The sequence below is a fragment of the Electrona antarctica genome (assembly GCF_951216825.1).
Source record: "Electrona antarctica genome assembly, chromosome: 12".
Classification (NCBI taxonomy): Eukaryota; Metazoa; Chordata; class Actinopteri; order Myctophiformes; family Myctophidae; genus Electrona; species Electrona antarctica.
This window is the reverse complement of record NC_136793.1, coordinates 1,657,066-1,680,380: the sequence shown is the minus strand read 5'-3', so window position 1 is coordinate 1,680,380 and position 23,315 is coordinate 1,657,066. Positions and strand designations below refer to the sequence as shown.

Genomic DNA, 23,315 nt, shown 5'->3' with positions numbered 1-23,315 from the left:
ACATACAGTCATGTGGTACCTGACCTTACTACATACAGTCATGTGGTACCTGGCCTTACTACATACAGTCATGTGGTACCTGGCCTTACTACATACAGTCATGTGGTACCTGGCCTTACTACATACAGTCATGTGGTACCTGGCCTTACTACATACAGTCATGTGGTACCTGGCCTTACTACATACAGTCATGTGGTACCTGGCCTTACTACATACAGTCATGTGGTACCTGGCCTTACTACATACAGTCATGTGGTACCTGGCCTTACTACATAGTCATGTGGTAACTGGCCTTACTACATACAGTTATGTGGTACCTGGCCTTACTACATACAGTCATGTGGTACCTGGCCTTACTACATACAGTCATGTGGTACCTGGCCTTACTACATACAGTCATGTGGTACCTGGCCTTACTACATACAGTCATGTGGTACCTGGCCTTACTACATACAGTCATGTGGTACCTGACCTTACTACATACAGTCATGTGGTACCTGGCCTTACTACATACAGTCATGTCATGTGGTACCTGACCTTACTACATACAGTCATGTGGTAACTGGCCTTACTACATACAGTCATGTGGTACCTGACCTTACTACATACAGTCATGTGGTACCTGACCTTACTACATACAGTCATGTGGTACCTGACCTTACTACATACAGTCATGTGGTACCTGGCCTTACTACATACAGTCATGTCATGTGGTACCTGACCTTACTACATACAGTCATGTGGTACCTGGCCTTACTACATACAGTCATGTGGTAACTGGCCTTACTACATACAGTCATGTGGTAACTGGCCTTACTACATACAGTCATGTGGTACCTGGCCTTACTTCATACAGTCATGTGGTACCTGGCCTTACTACATACAGTCATGTGGTACCTGGCCTTACTACATACAGTCATGTCATGTGGTACCTGACCTTACTACATACAGTCATGTGGTACCTGGCCTTACTACATACAGTCATGTGGTACCTGGCCTTACTACATACAGTCATGTCATGTGGTACCTGACCTTACTACATACAGTCATGTGGTACCTGGCCTTACTACATACAGTCATGTGGTAACTGGCCTTACTACATACAGTCATGTGGTAACTGGCCTTACTACTACATACAGTCATGTGGTACCTGGCCTTACTACTACATACAGTCATGTGGTACCTGGCCTTACTACATACAGTCATGTGGTACCTGGCCTTACTACTACATACTGGTACCTGGCCTTACTACAAACAGTCATGTGGTACCTGACCTTACTACATACAGTCATGTGGTACCTGGCCTTACTACTACATACAGTCATGTGGTACCTGGCCTTAATACATACAGTCATGTGGTACCTGACCTTACTACATACAGTCATGTGGTACCTGGCCTTACTACATACAGTCATGTGGTACCTGGCCTTACTACATACAGTCATGTGGTACCTGGCCTTACTACATACAGTCATGTGGTACCTGGCCTTACTACTACATACAGTCATGTGGTACCTGGCCTTACTACTACATACAGTCATGTGGTACCTGGCCTTACTACTACATACAGTCATGTGGTACCTGACCTTACTACATACAGTCATGTCATGTGGTACCTGGCCTTACTACATACAGTCATGTGTTACCTGACCTTACTACATACAGTCATGTCATGTGGTACCTGGCCTTACTACATACAGTCATGTGGTACCTGGCCTTACTACATACAGTCATGTGGTACCTGGCCTTAATACATACAGTCATGTGGTACCTGGCCTTACTACATACAGTCATGTGGTACCTGGCCTTACTTCATACAGTCATGTGGTACCTGGCCTTACTTCATACAGTCATGTGGTACCTGACCTTACTACATACAGTCATGTCATGTGGTAACTGGCCTTACTACATACAGTCATGTGGTACCTGGCCTTACTTCATACAGTCATGTGGTACCTGACCTTACTACATACAGTCATGTCATGTGGTACCTGGCCTTACTACATACAGTCATGTGGTACCTGACCTTACTACATACAGTCATGTGGTACCTGGCCTTCCTACATACAGTCATGTGGTACCTGGCCTTACTACATACAGTCATGTGGTACCTGGCCTTCCTACATACAGTCATGTGGTACCTGACCTTACTACATACAGTCATGTGGTACCTGGCCTTACTACATACAGTCATGTGGTACCTGGCCTTCCTACATACAGTCATGTGGTACCTGACCTTACTACATACAGTCATGTGGTACCTGGCCTTACTACTACATACAGTCATGTGGTACCTGACCTTACTACATACAGTCATGTGGTACCTGGCCTTACTACTACATACAGTCATGTGGTACCTGGCCTTACTACATACAGTCATGTGGTACCTGGCCTTCCTACATACAGTCATGTGGTACCTGGCCTTCCTACATACAGTCATGTGGTACCTGACCTTACTACATACAGTCATGTGGTACCTGGCCTTACTACTACATACAGTCATGTGGTACCTGACCTTACTACATACAGTCATGTGGTACCTGGCCTTACTACTACATACAGTCATGTGGTACCTGGCCTTACTACATACAGTCATGTGGTACCTGGCCTTACTACTACATACAGTCATGTGGTACCTGGCCTTACTACATACAGTCATGTGGTACCTGACCTTACTACATACAGTCATGTGTTACCTGGCCTTACTACATACAGTCATGTGGTACCTGGCCTTACTACTACATACAGTCATGTGGTACCTGGCCTTACTACATACAGTCATGTGGTACCTGGCCTTACTACTACATACAGTCATGTGGTACCTGGCCTTACTACTACATACAGTCATGTGGTACCTGGCCTTACTACATACAGTCATGTGGTACCTGGCCTTACTACATACAGTCATGTGGTACCTGGCCTTACTACATACAGTCATGTGGTACCTGGCCTTACTACATACAGTCATGTGGTACCTGGCCTTACTACTACATACAGTCATGTGGTACCTGGCCTTACTACATACAGTCATGTCATGTGGTACCTGGCCTTACTACATACAGTCATGTGGTACCTGACCTTACTAAGTACAGTCATGCCATGTGGTACCAGGGCCTTACTACATACAGTCATGTGGTACCTGGCCTTACTACATACAGTCATGTGGTACCTGGCCTTACTACATACAGTCATGTGGTACCTGGCCTTAATACACACAGTCATGTGGTACCTGACCTTACTACATACAGTCATGTCATGTGGTACCTGACCTTACTACATACAGTCATGTGGTACCTGACCTTACTACATACAGTCATGGCATGTGGTAACTGGCCTTACTACATACAGTCATGTGGTACCTGGTTTTACTTCATACAGTCATGTGGTACCTGACCTTACTACATACAGTCATGTCATGTGGTACCTGGCCTTACTACATACAGTCATGTGGTACCTGACCTTACTACATACAGTCATGTGGTACCTGGCCTTCCTACATACAGTCATGTGGTACCTGGCCTTACTTCATACAGTCATGTGGTACCTGGCCTTACTACTACATACAGTCATGTGGTACCTGGCCTTACTACTACATATAGTCATGTGGTACCTGACCTTACTACATACAGTCATGTGGTACCTGGCCTTACTTCATACAGTCATGTGGTTCCTGGCCTTACTACATACAGTCTTGTGGTACCTGGCCTTACTACATACAGTCATGTGGTACCTGGTCTTACTTCATAGTCATGTGGTTCCTGGCCTTACTACATACAGTATTGTGGTACCTGGCCTTACTACATACAGTCATGTGGCACCTGGCCTTACTACATACAGTCATGTGGTACCTGGCCTTACTACATACAGTCATGTGGTACCTGGCCTTACTACATACAGTCATGTGGTACCTGGCCTTACTACATACAGTCATGTGGTACCTGACCTTACTACATACAGTCATGTCATGTGGTACCTGACCTTACTACATACAGTCATGTGGTACCTGACCTTACTACATACAGTCATGTCATGTGGTAACTGGCCTTACTACATACAGTCATGTGGTACCTGGCCTTACTTCATACAGTCATGTGGTACCTGACCTTACTACATACAGTCATGTCATGTGGTACCTGGCCTTACTACATACAGTCATGTGGTACCTGGCCTTACTACATACAGTCATGTGGTACCTGGCCTTACTTCATACAGTCATGTGGTACCTGGCCTTACTTCATACAGTCATGTGGTACCTGGCCTTACTTCATACAGTCATGTGGTACCTGGCCTTCCTACATACAGTCATGTGGTACCTGACCTTACTACATACAGTCATGTGGTACCTGGCCTTACTACTACATACAGTCATGTGGTACCTGACCTTACTACATACAGTCATGTGGTACCTGGCCTTACTACATACAGTCATGTGGTACCTGGCCTTACTACATACAGTCATGTGGTACCTGGCCTTACTACTACATACAGTCATGTGGTACCTGGCCTTACTACATACAGTCATGTGGTACCTGGCCTTACTACATACAGGCATGTGGTACCTGGCCTTACTACATACAGGCATGTGGTACCTGGCCTTACTACATACAGTCATGTGGTACCTGGCCTTACTACATACAGTCATGTGGTACCTGGCCTTACTACTACATACAGTCATGTGGTACCTGGCCTTACTACTACATACAGTCATGTGGTACCTGGCCTTACTACATACAGTCATGTGGTACCTGGTCTTACTACATACAGTCATGTGGTACCTGGCCTTACTACATACAGTAATGTGGTACCTGGCCTTACTACTACATACAGTCATTTGGTACCTGGCCTTACTACATACAGTCATGTGGTACCTGACCTACTACATACAGTCATGTGGTACCTGGCCTTACTACATACAGTCATGTGGTACCTGGTCTTACTACATACAGTCATGTGGTCCCTGGCCTTACTGCATACAGTCATGTGGTACCTGGCCTTACTTCATACAGTCATGTGGTACCTGGCCTTACTACATACAGTCATGTGGTACCTGACCTTACTACATACAGTCATGTGGTACCTGGCCTTCCTACATACAGTCATGTGGTACCTGGCCTTACTACATACAGTCATGTGGTACCTGGCCTTCCTACATACAGTCATGTGGTACCTGACCTTACTACATACAGTCATGTGGTACCTGGCCTTACTACATACAGTCATGTGGTACCTGGCCTTCCTACATACAGTCATGTGGTACCTGACCTTACTACATACAGTCATGTGGTACCTGGCCTTACTACTACATACAGTCATGTGGTACCTGACCTTACTACATACAGTCATGTGGTACCTGGCCTTACTACTACATACAGTCATGTGGTACCTGGCCTTACTACATACAGTCATGTGGTACCTGGCCTTCCTACATACAGTCATGTGGTACCTGGCCTTCCTACATACAGTCATGTGGTACCTGACCTTACTACATACAGTCATGTGGTACCTGGCCTTACTACTACATACAGTCATGTGGTACCTGACCTTACTACATACAGTCATGTGGTACCTGGCCTTACTACTACATACAGTCATGTGGTACCTGGCCTTACTACATACAGTCATGTGGTACCTGTCCTTACTACTACATACAGTCATGTGGTACCTGGCCTTACTACATACAGTCATGTGGTACCTGACCTTACTACATACAGTCATGTGTTACCTGGCCTTACTACATACAGTCATGTGGTACCTGGCCTTACTACTACATACAGTCATGTGGTACCTGGCCTTACTACATACAGTCATGTGGTACCTGGCCTTACTACTACATACAGTCATGTGGTACCTGGCCTTACTACTACATACAGTCATGTGGTACCTGGCCTTACTACATACAGTCATGTGGTACCTGGCCTTACTACATACAGTCATGTGGTACCTGGCCTTACTACATACAGTCATGTGGTACCTGGCCTTACTACATACAGTCATGTGGTACCTGGCCTTACTACTACATACAGTCATGTGGTACCTGGCCTTACTACATACAGTCATGTCATGTGGTACCTGGCCTTACTACATACAGTCATGTGGTACCTGACCTTACTAAGTACAGTCATGCCATGTGGTACCAGGGCCTTACTACATACAGTCATGTGGTACCTGGCCTTACTACATACAGTCATGTGGTACCTGGCCTTACTACATACAGTCATGTGGTACCTGGCCTTAATACACACAGTCATGTGGTACCTGACCTTACTACATACAGTCATGTCATGTGGTACCTGACCTTACTACATACAGTCATGTGGTACCTGACCTTACTACATACAGTCATGGCATGTGGTAACTGGCCTTACTACATACAGTCATGTGGTACCTGGTTTTACTTCATACAGTCATGTGGTACCTGACCTTACTACATACAGTCATGTCATGTGGTACCTGGCCTTACTACATACAGTCATGTGGTACCTGACCTTACTACATACAGTCATGTGGTACCTGGCCTTCCTACATACAGTCATGTGGTACCTGGCCTTACTTCATACAGTCATGTGGTACCTGGCCTTACTACTACATACAGTCATGTGGTACCTGGCCTTACTACTACATATAGTCATGTGGTACCTGACCTTACTACATACAGTCATGTGGTACCTGGCCTTACTTCATACAGTCATGTGGTTCCTGGCCTTACTACATACAGTCTTGTGGTACCTGGCCTTACTACATACAGTCATGTGGTACCTGGTCTTACTTCATAGTCATGTGGTTCCTGGCCTTACTACATACAGTATTGTGGTACCTGGCCTTACTACATACAGTCATGTGGCACCTGGCCTTACTACATACAGTCATGTGGTACCTGGCCTTACTACATACAGTCATGTGGTACCTGGCCTTACTACATACAGTCATGTGGTACCTGGCCTTACTACATACAGTCATGTGGTACCTGACCTTACTACATACAGTCATGTCATGTGGTACCTGACCTTACTACATACAGTCATGTGGTACCTGACCTTACTACATACAGTCATGTCATGTGGTAACTGGCCTTACTACATACAGTCATGTGGTACCTGGCCTTACTTCATACAGTCATGTGGTACCTGACCTTACTACATACAGTCATGTCATGTGGTACCTGGCCTTACTACATACAGTCATGTGGTACCTGGCCTTACTACATACAGTCATGTGGTACCTGGCCTTACTTCATACAGTCATGTGGTACCTGGCCTTACTTCATACAGTCATGTGGTACCTGGCCTTACTTCATACAGTCATGTGGTACCTGGCCTTCCTACATACAGTCATGTGGTACCTGACCTTACTACATACAGTCATGTGGTACCTGGCCTTACTACTACATACAGTCATGTGGTACCTGACCTTACTACATACAGTCATGTGGTACCTGGCCTTACTACATACAGTCATGTGGTACCTGGCCTTACTACATACAGTCATGTGGTACCTGGCCTTACTACTACATACAGTCATGTGGTACCTGGCCTTACTACATACAGTCATGTGGTACCTGGCCTTACTACATACAGGCATGTGGTACCTGGCCTTACTACATACAGGCATGTGGTACCTGGCCTTACTACATACAGTCATGTGGTACCTGGCCTTACTACATACAGTCATGTGGTACCTGGCCTTACTACTACATACAGTCATGTGGTACCTGGCCTTACTACTACATACAGTCATGTGGTACCTGGCCTTACTACATACAGTCATGTGGTACCTGGTCTTACTACATACAGTCATGTGGTACCTGGCCTTACTACATACAGTAATGTGGTACCTGGCCTTACTACTACATACAGTCATTTGGTACCTGGCCTTACTACATACAGTCATGTGGTACCTGACCTACTACATACAGTCATGTGGTACCTGGCCTTACTACATACAGTCATGTGGTACCTGGTCTTACTACATACAGTCATGTGGTCCCTGGCCTTACTGCATACAGTCATGTGGTACCTGGCCTTACTTCATACAGTCATGTGGTACCTGGCCTTACTACATACAGTCATGTGGTACCTGACCTTACTACATACAGTCATGTGGTAACTGGCCTTACTACATACAGTCATGTGGTACCTGACCTTACTACATACAGTCATGTCATGTGGTACCTGACCTTACTACATACAGTCATGTGGTAACTGGCCTTACTACATACAGTCATGTGGTACCTGGCCTTACTACATACAGTCATGTGGTACCTGGCCTTACTACATACAGTCATGTGGTAACTGGCCTTACTACATACAGTCATGTGGTACCTGGCCTTACTACATACAGTCATGTGGTACCTGGCCTTACTACTACATACAGTCATGTGGTACCTGGCCTTACTACATACAGTCATGTGGTACCTGGCCTTACTACATACAGTCATGTGGTACCTGGCCTTACTACATACAGTCATGTGGTACCTGGCCTTACTACATACAGTCATGTGGTACCTGACCTTACTACATACAGTCATGTGGTACCTGGCCTTACTACATACAGTCATGTGGTACCTGGCCTTACTACATACAGTCATTTGGTACCTGGCGTTACTACATACAGTCATGTGGTACCTGGCCTTACTACATACAGTCATGTGGTACCTGGCCTTACTACATACAGTCATGTGGTACCTGGCCTTACTACATACAGTCATGTGGTACCTGGCCTTACTACATACAGTCATGTGGTACCTGGCCTTACTACATAGTCATGTGGTAACTGGCCTTACTACATACAGTTATGTGGTACCTGGCCTTACTACATACAGTCATGTGGTACCTGGCCTTACTACATACAGTCATGTGGTACCTGGCCTTACTACATACAGTCATGTGGTACCTGGCCTTACTACATACAGTCATGTGGTACCTGACCTTACTACATACAGTCATGTGGTACCTGGCCTTACTACATACAGTCATGTCATGTGGTACCTGACCTTACTACATACAGTCATGTGGTAACTGGCCTTACTACATACAGTCATGTGGTACCTGACCTTACTACATACAGTCATGTGGTACCTGACCTTACTACATACAGTCATGTGGTACCTGACCTTACTACATACAGTCATGTGGTACCTGGCCTTACTACATACAGTCATGTCATGTGGTACCTGACCTTACTACATACAGTCATGTGGTACCTGGCCTTACTACATACAGTCATGTGGTAACTGGCCTTACTACATACAGTCATGTGGTAACTGGCCTTACTACATACAGTCATGTGGTACCTGGCCTTACTTCATACAGTCATGTGGTACCTGGCCTTACTACATACAGTCATGTGGTACCTGGCCTTACTACTACATACAGTCATGTGGTACCTGGCCTTACTACATACAGTCATGTGGTACCTGGCCTTACTACTACATACTGGTACCTGGCCTTACTACAAACAGTCATGTGGTACCTGACCTTACTACATACAGTCATGTGGTACCTGGCCTTACTACTACATACAGTCATGTGGTACCTGGCCTTAATACATACAGTCATGTGGTACCTGACCTTACTACATACAGTCATGTGGTACCTGGCCTTACTACATACAGTCATGTGGTACCTGGCCTTACTACATACAGTCATGTGGTACCTGGCCTTACTACATACAGTCATGTGGTACCTGGCCTTACTACATACAGTCATGTGGTACCTGGCCTTACTACATACAGTCATGTGGTACCTGGCCTTACTACTACATACAGTCATGTGGTACCTGGCCTTACTACTACATACAGTCATGTGGTACCTGGCCTTACTACTACATACAGTCATGTGGTACCTGACCTTACTACATACAGTCATGTCATGTGGTACCTGGCCTTACTACATACAGTCATGTGGTACCTGACCTTACTACATACAGTCATGTCATGTGGTACCTGGCCTTACTACATACAGTCATGTGGTACCTGGCCTTACTACATACAGTCATGTGGTACCTGGCCTTAATACATACAGTCATGTGGTACCTGGCCTTACTACATACAGTCATGTGGTACCTGGCCTTACTTCATACAGTCATGTGGTACCTGGCCTTACTTCATACAGTCATGTGGTACCTGACCTTACTACATACAGTCATGTCATGTGGTACCTGGCCTTACTACATACAGTCATGTGGTACCTGACCTTACTACATACAGTCATGTGGTACCTGGCCTTCCTACATACAGTCATGTGGTACCTGGCCTTACTACATACAGTCATGTGGTACCTGGCCTTCCTACATACAGTCATGTGGTACCTGACCTTACTACATACAGTCATGTGGTACCTGGCCTTACTTCATACAGTCATGTGGTACCTGGCCTTCCTACATACAGTCATGTGGTACCTGACCTTACTACATACAGTCATGTGGTACCTGGCCTTACTACTACATACAGTCATGTGGTACCTGGCCTTACTACATACAGTCATGTGGTACCTGGCCTTACTACTACATACAGTCATGTGGTACCTGACCTTACTACATACAGTCATGTGGTACCTGACCTTACTACATACAGTCATGTGGTACCTGGCCTTCCTACATACAGTCATGTGGTACCTGACCTTACTACATACAGTCATGTGGTACCTGGCCTTACTTCATACAGTCATGTGGTACCTGGCCTTCCTACATACAGTCATGTGGTACCTGACCTTACTACATACAGTCATGTGGTACCTGGCCTTACTACTACATACAGTCATGTGGTACCTGGCCTTACTACATACAGTCATGTGGTACCTGGCCTTACTACTACATACAGTCATGTGGTACCTGACCTTACTACATACAGTCATGTGGTACCTGGCCTTACTACTACATACAGTCATGTGGTACCTGGCCTTACTACATACAGTCATGTGGTACCTGGCCTTACTACTACATACAGTCATGTGGTACCTGACCTTACTACATACAGTCATGTGGTACCTGACCTTACTACATACAGTCATGTGGTACCTGGCCTTACTACATACAGTCATGTGGTACCTGGCCTTACTACTACATACAGTCATGTGGTACCTGGCCTTACTACATACAGTCATGTGGTACCTGGCCTTACTACTACATACAGTCATGTGGTACCTGGCCTTACTACTACATACAGTCATGTGGTACCTGGCCTTACTACATACAGTCATGTGGTACCTGGCCTTACTACATACAGTCATGTGGTACCTGGCCTTACTACATACAGTCATGTGGTACCTGGCCTTACTACATACAGTCATGTGGTACCTGGCCTTACTACATACAGTCATGTGGTACCTGGCCTTACTACTACATACAGTCATGTGGTACCTGGCCTTACTACTACATACAGTCATGTGGTACCTGGCCTTACTACATACAGTCATGTGGTACCTGGCCTTACTACATACAGTCATGTGGTACCTGGCCTTACTACTACATACAGTCATGTGGTACCTGGCCTTACTACATACAGTCATGTCATGTGGTACCTGGCCTTACTACATACAGTCATGTGGTACCTGACCTTACTACATACAGTCATGTCATGTGGTACCAGGCCTTACTACATACAGTCATGTGGTACCTGGCCTTACTACATACAGTCATGTGGTACCTGGCCTTACTACATACAGTCATGTGGTACCTGGCCTTAATACACACAGTCATGTGGTACCTGACCTTACTACATACAGTCATGTCATGTGGTACCTGACCTTACTACATACAGTCATGTGGTACCTGACCTTACTACATACAGTCATGTGGTAACTGGCCTTACTACATACAGTCATGTGGTACCTGGTTTTACTTCATACAGTCATGTGGTACCTGACCTTACTACATACAGTCATGTCATGTGGTACCTGGCCTTACTACATACAGTCATGTGGTACCTGACCTTACTACATACAGTCATGTGGTACCTGGCCTTCCTACATACAGTCATGTGGTACCTGGCCTTACTTCATACAGTCATGTGGTACCTGGCCTTACTACTACATACAGTCATGTGGTACCTGGCCTTACTACTACATACAGTCATGTGGTACCTGACCTTACTACATACAGTCATGTGGTACCTGGCCTTACTTCATACAGTCATGTGGTTCCTGGCCTTACTACATACAGTCTTGTGGTACCTGGCCTTACTACATACAGTCATGTGGTACCTGGTCTTACTTCATAGTCATGTGGTTCCTGGCCTTACTACATACAGTATTGTGGTACCTGGCCTTACTACATACAGTCATGTGGCACCTGGCCTTACTACATACAGTCATGTGGTACCTGGCCTTACTACATACAGTCATGTGGTACCTGGCCTTACTACATACAGTCATGTGGTACCTGGCCTTACTACATACAGTCATGTGGTACCTGGCCTTACTTCATACAGTCATGTGGTACCTGGCCTTACTTCATACAGTCATGTGGTACCTGGCCTTACTTCATACAGTCATGTGGTACCTGGCCTTACTACATACAGTCATGTCATGTGGTACCTGACCTTACTACATACAGTCATGTGGTACCTGGCCTTACTACATACAGTCATGTGGTACCTGGCCTTACTACTACATACAGTCATGTGGTACCTGGCCTTACTACTACATACAGTCATGTGGTACCTGACCTTACTTCATACAGTCATGTGGTACCTGGCCTTACTACATACAGTCATGTGGTACCTGGCCTTACTACATACAGTCATGTGGTACCTGGCCTTACTTCATACAGTCATGTGGTACCTGGCCTTACTACTACATACAGTCATGTGGTACCTGGCCTTACTACTACATACAGTCATGTGGTACCTGACCTTACTTCATACAGTCATGTGGTACCTGGCCTTACTACATACAGTCATGTGGTACCTGACCTTACTACATACAGTCATGTGGTACCTGACCTTACTACATACAGTCATGTGGTACCTGACCTTACTACATACAGTCATGTGGTACCCGGCCTTACTACATACAGTCATGTGGTACCTGGCCTTACTTCATACAGTCATGTGGTACCTGGCCTTACTACATACAGTCATGTGGTACCTGACCTTACTACATACAGTCATGTGGTACCTGACCTTACTACATACAGTCATGTGGTACCTGACCTTACTACATACAGTCATGTGGTACCTGACCTTACTACATACAGTCATGTGGTACCCGGCCTTACTACATACAGTCATGTGGTACCTGGCCTTACTACATCCAGTCATGTGGTACCTGGCCTTACTACTACATACAGTCATGTGGTACCTGGCCTTACTACATACAGTCATGTGGTACCTGGCCTTACTACATACAGTCATGTGGTACCTGGCCTTACTTCATACAGTAATGTGGTACCTGGCCTTACTACATACAGTCATGTGGTACCTGGCCTTACTACTACATACAGTCATGTGGTACCTGGCCTTACTACTACATACAGGCATGTGGTACCTGGCCTTACTACTACATACAGTCATGTGGTACCTGGCCTTACTACTACATACAGTCATGTGGTACCTGGCCTTACTACTACATACAGTCATGTGGTACCTGGCCTTACTACTACATACAGTCATGTGGTACCTGGCCTTACTACATACAGTCATGTGGTACCTGGCCTTACTACTACATCCAGTCATGTGGTACCTGGCCTTACTACATACAGTCATGTGGTACCTGGCCTTACTACATACAGTCATGCGAGTGTTAATTAGTTTGGTAAATATTTGCCAAAGTCGTGTTTTCTGTGACATCATGTAACATTTAACAGCATGAGGTTCTAAATGATTTTAAAGGTCTTTGATGTTGGTTTGGCACGGTGCCAAGGTGATGTTGGTTTGGCACGATGCCAAGGTGCTAAACCAGCGAGCGGTGTACCGTGTTGACATTTAGGGTGGCACTAGTACACTACAAGATAACCAGGGTCTGAAACAACCGTCCCGACTAGATCGGGAGAGAATCTCGGGCATACATTATCGTCTAGTGTGAGTGTTCAAAGATCCAATCTGACACATTCTGAGTTGCTCGGAATGCTCAAACATGTTACAGCCTGCTGATGACACGCACACACACACACACACACGCACACACGCACACACGCACACACACACACACACACGCACACACACCTTTGTGGTTCCATTCCATACGTCTAAAGCTATATCCCTTGCCTTGAAGCAGCCAAAACGTGTGTAGCCGATTAAGCAGAACGGCTTTGCATTGATAAGACCATGTAGGTAAAATAAACACAATTTTGCCGTCCATATTCATCTTTAAATGGCCTGTTTTCACTAATCCTCTTAGGCCTCATTCATACGTACCAAACACCAATCAAGCAAATGTTTGGTCATTTTTTTGGGCCACCACAATGCTTTTCCAATGGGAGTCACATGGTTTGACCAAACATTTTTGTTTGATGAGGGGGGAGGGGCAGAACACCACCAGCAATCAGCAATCAAACACAAAGGTTTGATCAAACCATGTGACTCCCATTGGAAAAGCATTGTGGTGGCCCAAAAAAACTAAAAAACAAACAAACATTTGCTTGATTGGTGTTTGGTACGTGTGAATGAGGCCTTAGTAGTTTTGGAGAGTCATTTATCATTCTAAACTAGCAGCAGATGATGATTATGATGATTATCTATTGTCTCTCATTAGGCCATAACGAGCCATTTGATTTATGCTCCAACGTCTCTCTGTGCCATGCCACTGCACAGCAACGTCTCTCTGTGCCACTGCACAGCAACGTCTCTCTGTGCCACTGCACAGCAACGTCTCTCTGTGCCACTGCACAGCAACATCTCTGTGCCATGTCACTGCACAGCAACGTCTCTCTGTGCCACTGCACAGCAACGTCTCTGTGTGCCACTGCACAGCAACGTCTCTCTGTGCCACTGCACAGCAACGTCTCTCTGTGCCACTGCACAGCAACGTCTCTCTGTGCCATGCCACTGCACAGCAACGTCTCTCTGTGCCACTGCACAGCAACGTCTCTGTGCCATGCCACTGCACAGCAACGTCTCTGTGTGCCACTGCACAGCAACGTCTCTCTGTGCCACTGCACAGCAACGTCTCTCTGTGCCACTGCACAGCAACGTCTCTGTGCCACTGCACAGCAACGTCTCTGTGCCATGTCACTGCACAGCAACGTCTCTCTGTGCCACTGCACAGCAACGTCTCTGTGCCATGCCACTGCACAGCAACGTCTCTCTGTGCCACTGCACAGCAACGTCTCTGTGCCATGCCACTGCACAGCAACGTCTCTGTGCCATGTCAGTGCACAGCAACGTCTCTCTGTGCCACTGCACAGCAACGTCTCTGTGCCATGCCACTGCACAGCAACGTCTCTGTGCCATGTCACTGCACAGCAACGTCTCTCTGTGCCATGTCACTGCACAGCAACGTCTCTCTGTGCCATGTCACTGCACAGCAACGTCTCTCTGTGCCATGTCACTGCACAGCAACGTCTCTCTGTGCCACTGCACAGCAACGTCTCTGTGCCATGCCACTGCACAGCAACGTTTCTGTGCCATGTCACTGCACAGCAACGTCTCTGTGTGCCACTGCACAGCAACGTCTCTCTGTGCCACTGCACAGCAACGTCTCTCTGTGCCACTGCACAGCAACGTCTCTCTGTGCCACTGCACAGCAACGTCTCTGTGCCATGTCACTGCACAGCAACGTCTCTGTGTGCCACTGCACAGCAACGTCTCTCTGTGCCACTGCACAGCAACGTCTCTCTGTGCCACTGCACAGCAACGTCTCTCTGTGCCACTGCACAGCAACGTCTCTCTGTGCCATGCCACTGCACAGCAACGTCTCTCTGTGCCACTGCACAGCAACGTCTCTGTGCCATGCCACTGCACAGCAACGTCTCTGTGTGCCACTGCACAGCAACGTCTCTCTGTGCCACTGCACAGCAACGTCTCTCTGTGCCACTGCACAGCAACGTCTCTGTGCCACTGCACAGCCATGTCTCTGTGCCATGCCACTGCACAGCAACGTCTCTCTGTGCCACTGCACAGCAACGTCTCTGTGCCATGCCACTGCACAGCAACGTCTCTGTGCCATGTCACTGCACAGCAACGTCTCTCTGTGCCACTGCACAGCAACGTCTCTGTGCCATGCCACTGCACAGCAACGTCTCTGTGCCATGTCACTGCACAGCAACGTCTCTCTGTGCCATGTCACTGCACAGCAACGTCTCTCTGTGCCACTGCACAGCAACGTCTCTGTGCCATGCCACTGCACAGCAACGTCTCTGTGCCATGTCACTGCACAGCAACGTCTCTGTGTGCCACTGCACAGCAACGTCTCTCTGTGCCACTGCACAGCAACGTCTCTCTGTGTCACTGCACAGCAACGTCTCTGTGTGCCACTGCACAGCAACGTCTCTCTGTGCCACTGCACAGCAACGTCTCTCTGTGCCACTGCACAGCAACGTCTCTCTGTGCCACTGCACAGCAACGTCTCTCTGTGCCATGCCACTGCACAGCAACGTCTCTCTGTGCCACTGCACAGCAACGTCTCTGTGCCATGCCACAGCAACGTGTGAATGAGGCCTTAGTAGTTTTGGAGAGTCATTTATCATTCTAAACTAGCAGCAGATGATGATTATGATGATTATCTATTGTCTCTCATTAGGCCATAACGAGCCATTTGATTTATGCTCCAACGTCTCTCTGTGCCATGCCACTGCACAGCAACGTCTCTCTGTGCCACTGCACAGCAACGTCTCTCTGTGCCACTGCACAGCAACGTCTCTCTGTGCCACTGCACAGCAACATCTCTGTGCCATGTCACTGCACAGCAACGTCTCTCTGTGCCACTGCACAGCAACGTCTCTGTGTGCCACTGCACAGCAACGTCTCTCTGTGCCACTGCACAGCAACGTCTCTCTGTGCCACTGCACAGCAACGTCTCTCTGTGCCATGCCACTGCACAGCAACGTCTCTCTGTGCCACTGCACAGCAACGTCTCTGTGCCATGCCACTGCACAGCAACGTCTCTGTGTGCCACTGCACAGCAACGTCTCTCTGTGCCACTGCACAGCAACGTCTCTCTGTGCCACTGCACAGCAACGTCTCTGTGCCACTGCACAGCAACGTCTCTGTGCCATGTCACTGCACAGCAACGTCTCTCTGTGCCACTGCACAGCAACGTCTCTGTGCCATGCCACTGCACAGCAACGTCTCTCTGTGCCACTGCACAGCAACGTCTCTGTGCCATGCCACTGCACAGCAACGTCTCTGTGCCATGTCAGTGCACAGCAACGTCTCTCTGTGCCACTGCACAGCAACGTCTCTGTGCCATGCCACTGCACAGCAACGTCTCTGTGCCATGTCACTGCACAGCAACGTCTCTCTGTGCCATGTCACTGCACAGCAACGTCTCTCTGTGCCATGTCACTGCACAGCAACGTCTCTCTGTGCCATGTCACTGCACAGCAACGTCTCTCTGTGCCACTGCACAGCAACGTCTCTGTGCCATGCCACTGCACAGCAACGTCTCTGTGCCATGTCACTGCACAGCAACGTCTCTGTGTGCCACTGCACAGCAACGTCTCTCTGTGCCACTGCACAGCAACGTCTCTCTGTGCCACTGCACAGCAACGTCTCTCTGTGCCACTGCACAGCAACGTCTCTGTGCCATGTCACTGCACAGCAACGTCTCTGTGTGCCACTGCACAGCAACGTCTCTCTGTGCCACTGCACAGCAACGTCTCTCTGTGCCACTGCACAGCAACGTCTCTCTGTGCCACTGCACAGCAACGTCTCTCTGTGCCATGCCACTGCACAGCAACGTCTCTCTGTGCCACTGCACAGCAACGTCTCTGTGCCATGCCACTGCACAGCAACGTCTCTGTGTGCCACTGCACAGCAACGTCTCTCTGTGCCACTGCACAGCAACGTCTCTCTGTGCCACTGCACAGCAACGTCTCTGTGCCACTGCACAGCCATGTCTCTGTGCCATGCCACTGCACAGCAACGTCTCTCTGTGCCACTGCACAGCAACGTCTCTGTGCCATGCCACTGCACAGCAACGTCTCTGTGCCATGTCACTGCACAGCAACGTCTCTCTGTGCCACTGCACAGCAACGTCTCTGTGCCATGCCACTGCACAGCAACGTCTCTGTGCCATGTCACTGCACAGCAACGTCTCTCTGTGCCATGTCACTGCACAGCAACGTCTCTCTGTGCCACTGCACAGCAACGTCTCTGTGCCATGCCACTGCACAGCAACGTCTCTGTGCCATGTCACTGCACAGCAACGTCTCTGTGTGCCACTGCACAGCAACGTCTCTCTGTGCCACTGCACAGCAACGTCTCTCTGTGTCACTGCACAGCAACGTCTCTGTGTGCCACTGCACAGCAACGTCTCTCTGTGCCACTGCACAGCAACGTCTCTCTGTGCCACTGCACAGCAACGTCTCTCTGTGCCACTGCACAGCAACGTCTCTCTGTGCCATGCCACTGCACAGCAACGTCTCTCTGTGCCACTGCACAGCAACGTCTCTGTGCCATGCCACAGCAACGTGTGAATGAGGCCTTAGTAGTTTTGGAGAGTCATTTATCATTCTAAACTAGCAGCAGATGATGATTATGATGATTATCTATTGTCTCTCATTAGGCCATAACGAGCCATTTGATTTATGCTCCAACGTCTCTCTGTGCCATGCCACTGCACAGCAACGTCTCTCTGTGCCACTGCACAGCAACGTCTCTCTGTGCCACTGCACAGCAACGTCTCTCTGTGCCACTGCACAGCAACATCTCTGTGCCATGTCACTGCACAGCAACGTCTCTCTGTGCCACTGCACAGCAACGTCTCTCTGTGCCACTGCACAGCAACGTCTCTCTGTGCCACTGCACAGCAACGTCTCTCTGTGCCACTGCACAGCAACATCTCTGTGCCATGTCACTGCACAGCAACGTCTCTCTGTGCCACTGCACAGCAACGTCTCTGTGTGCCACTGCACAGCAACGTCTCTCTGTGCCACTGCACAGCAACGTCTCTCTGTGCCACTGCACAGCAACGTCTCTCTGTGCCATGCCACTGCACAGCAACGTCTCTCTGTGCCACTGCACAGCAACGTCTCTGTGCCATGCCACTGCACAGCAACGTCTCTGTGTGCCACTGCACAGCAACGTCTCTCTGTGCCACTGCACAGCAACGTCTCTCTGTGCCACTGCACAGCAACGTCTCTGTGCCACTGCACAGCAACGTCTCTGTGCCATGTCACTGCACAGCAACGTCTCTCTGTGCCACTGCACAGCAACGTCTCTGTGCCATGCCACTGCACAGCAACGTCTCTCTGTGCCACTGCACAGCAACGTCTCTGTGCCATGCCACTGCACAGCAACGTCTCTGTGCCATGTCAGTGCACAGCAACGTCTCTCTGTGCCACTGCACAGCAACGTCTCTGTGCCATGCCACTGCACAGCAACGTCTCTGTGCCATGTCACTGCACAGCAACGTCTCTCTGTGCCATGTCACTGCACAGCAACGTCTCTCTGTGCCATGTCACTGCACAGCAACGTCTCTCTGTGCCATGTCACTGCACAGCAACGTCTCTCTGTGCCACTGTACAGCAACGTCTCTGTGCCATGCCACTGCACAGCAACGTCTCTGTGCCATGTCACTGCACAGCAACGTCTCTGTGTGCCACTGCACAGCAACGTCTCTCTGTGCCACTGCACAGCAACGTCTCTCTGTGCCACTGCACAGCAACGTCTCTCTGTGCCACTGCACAGCAACGTCTCTGTGCCATGTCACTGCACAGCAACGTCTCTGTGTGCCACTGCACAGCAACGTCTCTCTGTGCCACTGCACAGCAACGTCTCTCTGTGCCACTGCACAGCAACGTCTCTCTGTGCCATGCCACTGCACAGCAACGTCTCTCTGTGCCACTGCACAGCAACGTCTCTGTGCCATGCCACTGCACAGCAACGTCTCTGTGTGCCACTGCACAGCAACGTCTCTCTGTGCCACTGCACAGCAACGTCTCTCTGTGCCACTGCACAGCAACGTCTCTGTGCCACTGCACAGCAACGTCTCTGTGCCATGCCACTGCACAGCAACGTCTCTCTGTGCCACTGCACAGCAACGTCTCTGTGCCATGCCACTGCACAGCAACGTCTCTGTGCCATGTCACTGCACAGCAACGTCTCTCTGTGCCACTGCACAGCAACGTCTCTGTGCCATGCCACTGCACAGCAACGTCTCTGTGCCATGTCACTGCACAGCAACGTCTCTCTGTGCCATGTCACTGCACAGCAACGTCTCTCTGTGCCACTGCACAGCAACGTCTCTGTGCCATGCCACTGCACAGCAACGTCTCTGTGCCATGTCACTGCACAGCAACGTCTCTGTGTGCCACTGCACAGCAACGTCTCTCTGTGCCACTGCACAGCAACGTCTCTCTGTGTCACTGCACAGCAACGTCTCTGTGTGCCACTGCACAGCAACGTCTCTCTGTGCCACTGCACAGCAACGTCTCTCTGTGCCACTGCACAGCAACGTCTCTCTGTGCCACTGCACAGCAACGTCTCTCTGTGCCATGCCACTGCACAGCAACGTCTCTCTGTGCCACTGCACAGCAACGTCTCTGTGCCATGCCACTGCACAGCAACGTCTCTGTGTGCCACTGCACAGCAACGTCTCTGTGTGCCACTGCACAGCAACGTCTCTGTGCCACTGCACAGCAACGTCTCTGTGCCATGTCACTGCACAGCAACGTCTCTCTGTGCCACTGCACAGCAACGTCTCTGTGCCATGCCACTGCACAGCAACGTCTCTCTGTGCCACTGCACAGCAACGTCTCTGTGCCATGCCACTGCACAGCAACGTCTCTGTGCCATGTCACTGCACAGCAACGTCTCTCTGTGCCACTGCACAGCAACGTCTCTGTGCCATGCCACTGCACAGCAACGTCTCTGTGCCATGTCACTGCACAGCAACGTCTCTCTGTGCCATGTCACTGCACAGCAACGTCTCTCTGTGCCACTGCACAGCAACGTCTCTGTGCCATGCCACTGCACAGCAACGTCTCTGTGCCATGTCACTGCACAGCAACGTCTCTGTGTGCCACTGCACAGCAACGTCTCTCTGTGCCACTGCACAGCAACGTCTCTCTGTGCCACTGCACAGCAACGTCTCTGTGCCATGTCACTGCACAGCAACGTCTCTGTGTGCCACTGCACAGCAACGTCTCTCTGTGCCACTGCACAGCAACGTCTCTCTGTGCCACTGCACAGCAACGTCTCTCTGTGCCACTGCACAGCAACGTCTCTCTGTGCCATGCCACTGCACAGCAACGTCTCTCTGTGCCACTGCACAGCAACGTCTCTGTGCCATGCCACTGCACAGCAACGTCTCTGTGTGCCACTGCACAGCAACGTCTCTCTGTGCCACTGCACAGCAACGTCTCTCTGTGCCACTGCACAGCAACGTCTCTGTGCCACTGCACAGCAACGTCTCTGTGCCATGCCACTGCACAGCAACGTCTCTCTGTGCCACTGCACAGCAACGTCTCTGTGCCATGCCACTGCACAGCAACGTCTCTGTGCCATGTCACTGCACAGCAACGTCTCTCTGTGCCACTGCACAGCAACGTCTCTGTGCCATGCCACTGCACAGCAACGTCTCTGTGCCATGTCACTGCACAGCAACGTCTCTCTGTGCCATGTCACTGCACAGCAACGTCTCTCTGTGCCACTGCACAGCAACGTCTCTGTGCCATGCCACTGCACAGCAACGTCTCTGTGCCATGTCACTGCACAGCAACGTCTCTGTGTGCCACTGCACAGCAACGTCTCTCTGTGCCACTGCACAGCAACGTCTCTCTGTGCCACTGCACAGCAACGTCTCTGTGCCATGTCACTGCACAGCAACGTCTCTCTGTGCCACTGCACAGCAACGTCTCTCTGTGCCACTGCACAGCAACGTCTCTCTGTGCCACTGCACAGCAACGTCTCTCTGTGCCACTGCACAGCAACGTCTCTCTGTGCCATGCCACTGCACAGCAACGTCTCTCTGTGCCACTGCACAGCAACGTCTCTGTGCCATGCCACTGCACAGCAATGTCTCTGTGCCATGTCACTGCACAGCAACGTCTCTCTGTGCCACTGCACAGCAACGTCTCTGTGCCATGCCACTGCACAGCAATGTCTCTGTGCCATGTCACTGCACAGCAACGTCTCTGTGTGCCACTGCACAGCAACGTCTCTCTGTGCCACGCCACTGATTGGCCTTACCATGTTGACATCATCGCGCGTGTCATAATTCAGAAGCAGGAAGTCCACCGCGCCCCGGTGACCGTTCCTGGAAGCTAGGTGGAGCGGCGTGTCCCCAACCTGCACGCGCACACACACACACACACACACACACACACACACACACACACACACACACACACACACACACACACACACACACACACACACACACACACACACACACACACACACACACACACACACACACACACACACACACACACACACACACACACACACACACACACAATTAGTGAATTATTCTGCATTCATAATATTCAAATCTTTCCGTTTCTTTCTGTTGGAGCCACATGGGGTCAAATGGGTCTTAATGTGACCATGAGGTGGCGCTGTGGTTATTTAAGCTTCATGTTCACTGGCAGGAGGTTTGAACCGGAAGGGCAGGAGGTTTGAACCGGAAGGGCAGGAGGTTTGAACCAGGTTTGAACCGGAAGGACAGGAGGTTTGAACCGGAAGGACAGGAGGTTTTAACCAGAAGGACAGGAGGTTTGAACCAGAAGGACAGGAGGTTTGAACCGGAAGGACATGAGGTTTGAACCGGAAGGACATGATGTTTGAACCGGAAGGACAGGAGGTTTGAACCGGAAGGGCAGGAGGTTTGAACCAGAAGGACAGGAGGTTTGAACCAGAAGGACAGGAGGTTTGAACCGGAAGGACATGAGGTTTGAACCAGAAGGGCCGGAGGTTTGAACCGGAAGGACAGGCGGTTTGAACCGGAAGGACAGGAGGTTTGAACCAGAAGGACAGGAGGTTTGAACCGGAAGGACAGGAGGTTTGAACCGGAAGGACAGGAGGTTTGAACCGGAAGGACAGGAGGTTTGAACCGGAAGGGCATGAGGTTTGAACCGGAAGGACAGGAGGTTTGAACCGGAAGGACAGGAGGTTTGAACCAGAAGGACAGGAGGTTTGAACCAGAAGGACAGGAGGTTTGAACCAGAAGGACAGGAGGTTTGAACCGGAAGGACAGGAGGTTTGAACCAGAAGGACA

General features: G+C 49.3%; 1 protein-coding gene across 1 annotated transcript in view; it reads right to left on the bottom strand.

Moving 5' to 3' along the window:
* Window positions 1–23,315, bottom strand: part of ankdd1b (ankyrin repeat and death domain containing 1B) — a gene marked incomplete at both ends in the record, with an annotated part of 60,277 nt that overhangs the window by 33,432 nt on the left and 3,530 nt on the right. Inside the window, one exon of the mRNA XM_079515991.1 lies at window positions 22,286–22,384. Within this exon, the coding sequence (XP_079372117.1) occupies window positions 22,286–22,384 (99 nt within the window). The remainder of the gene's footprint in view (window positions 1–22,285; window positions 22,385–23,315) is intronic.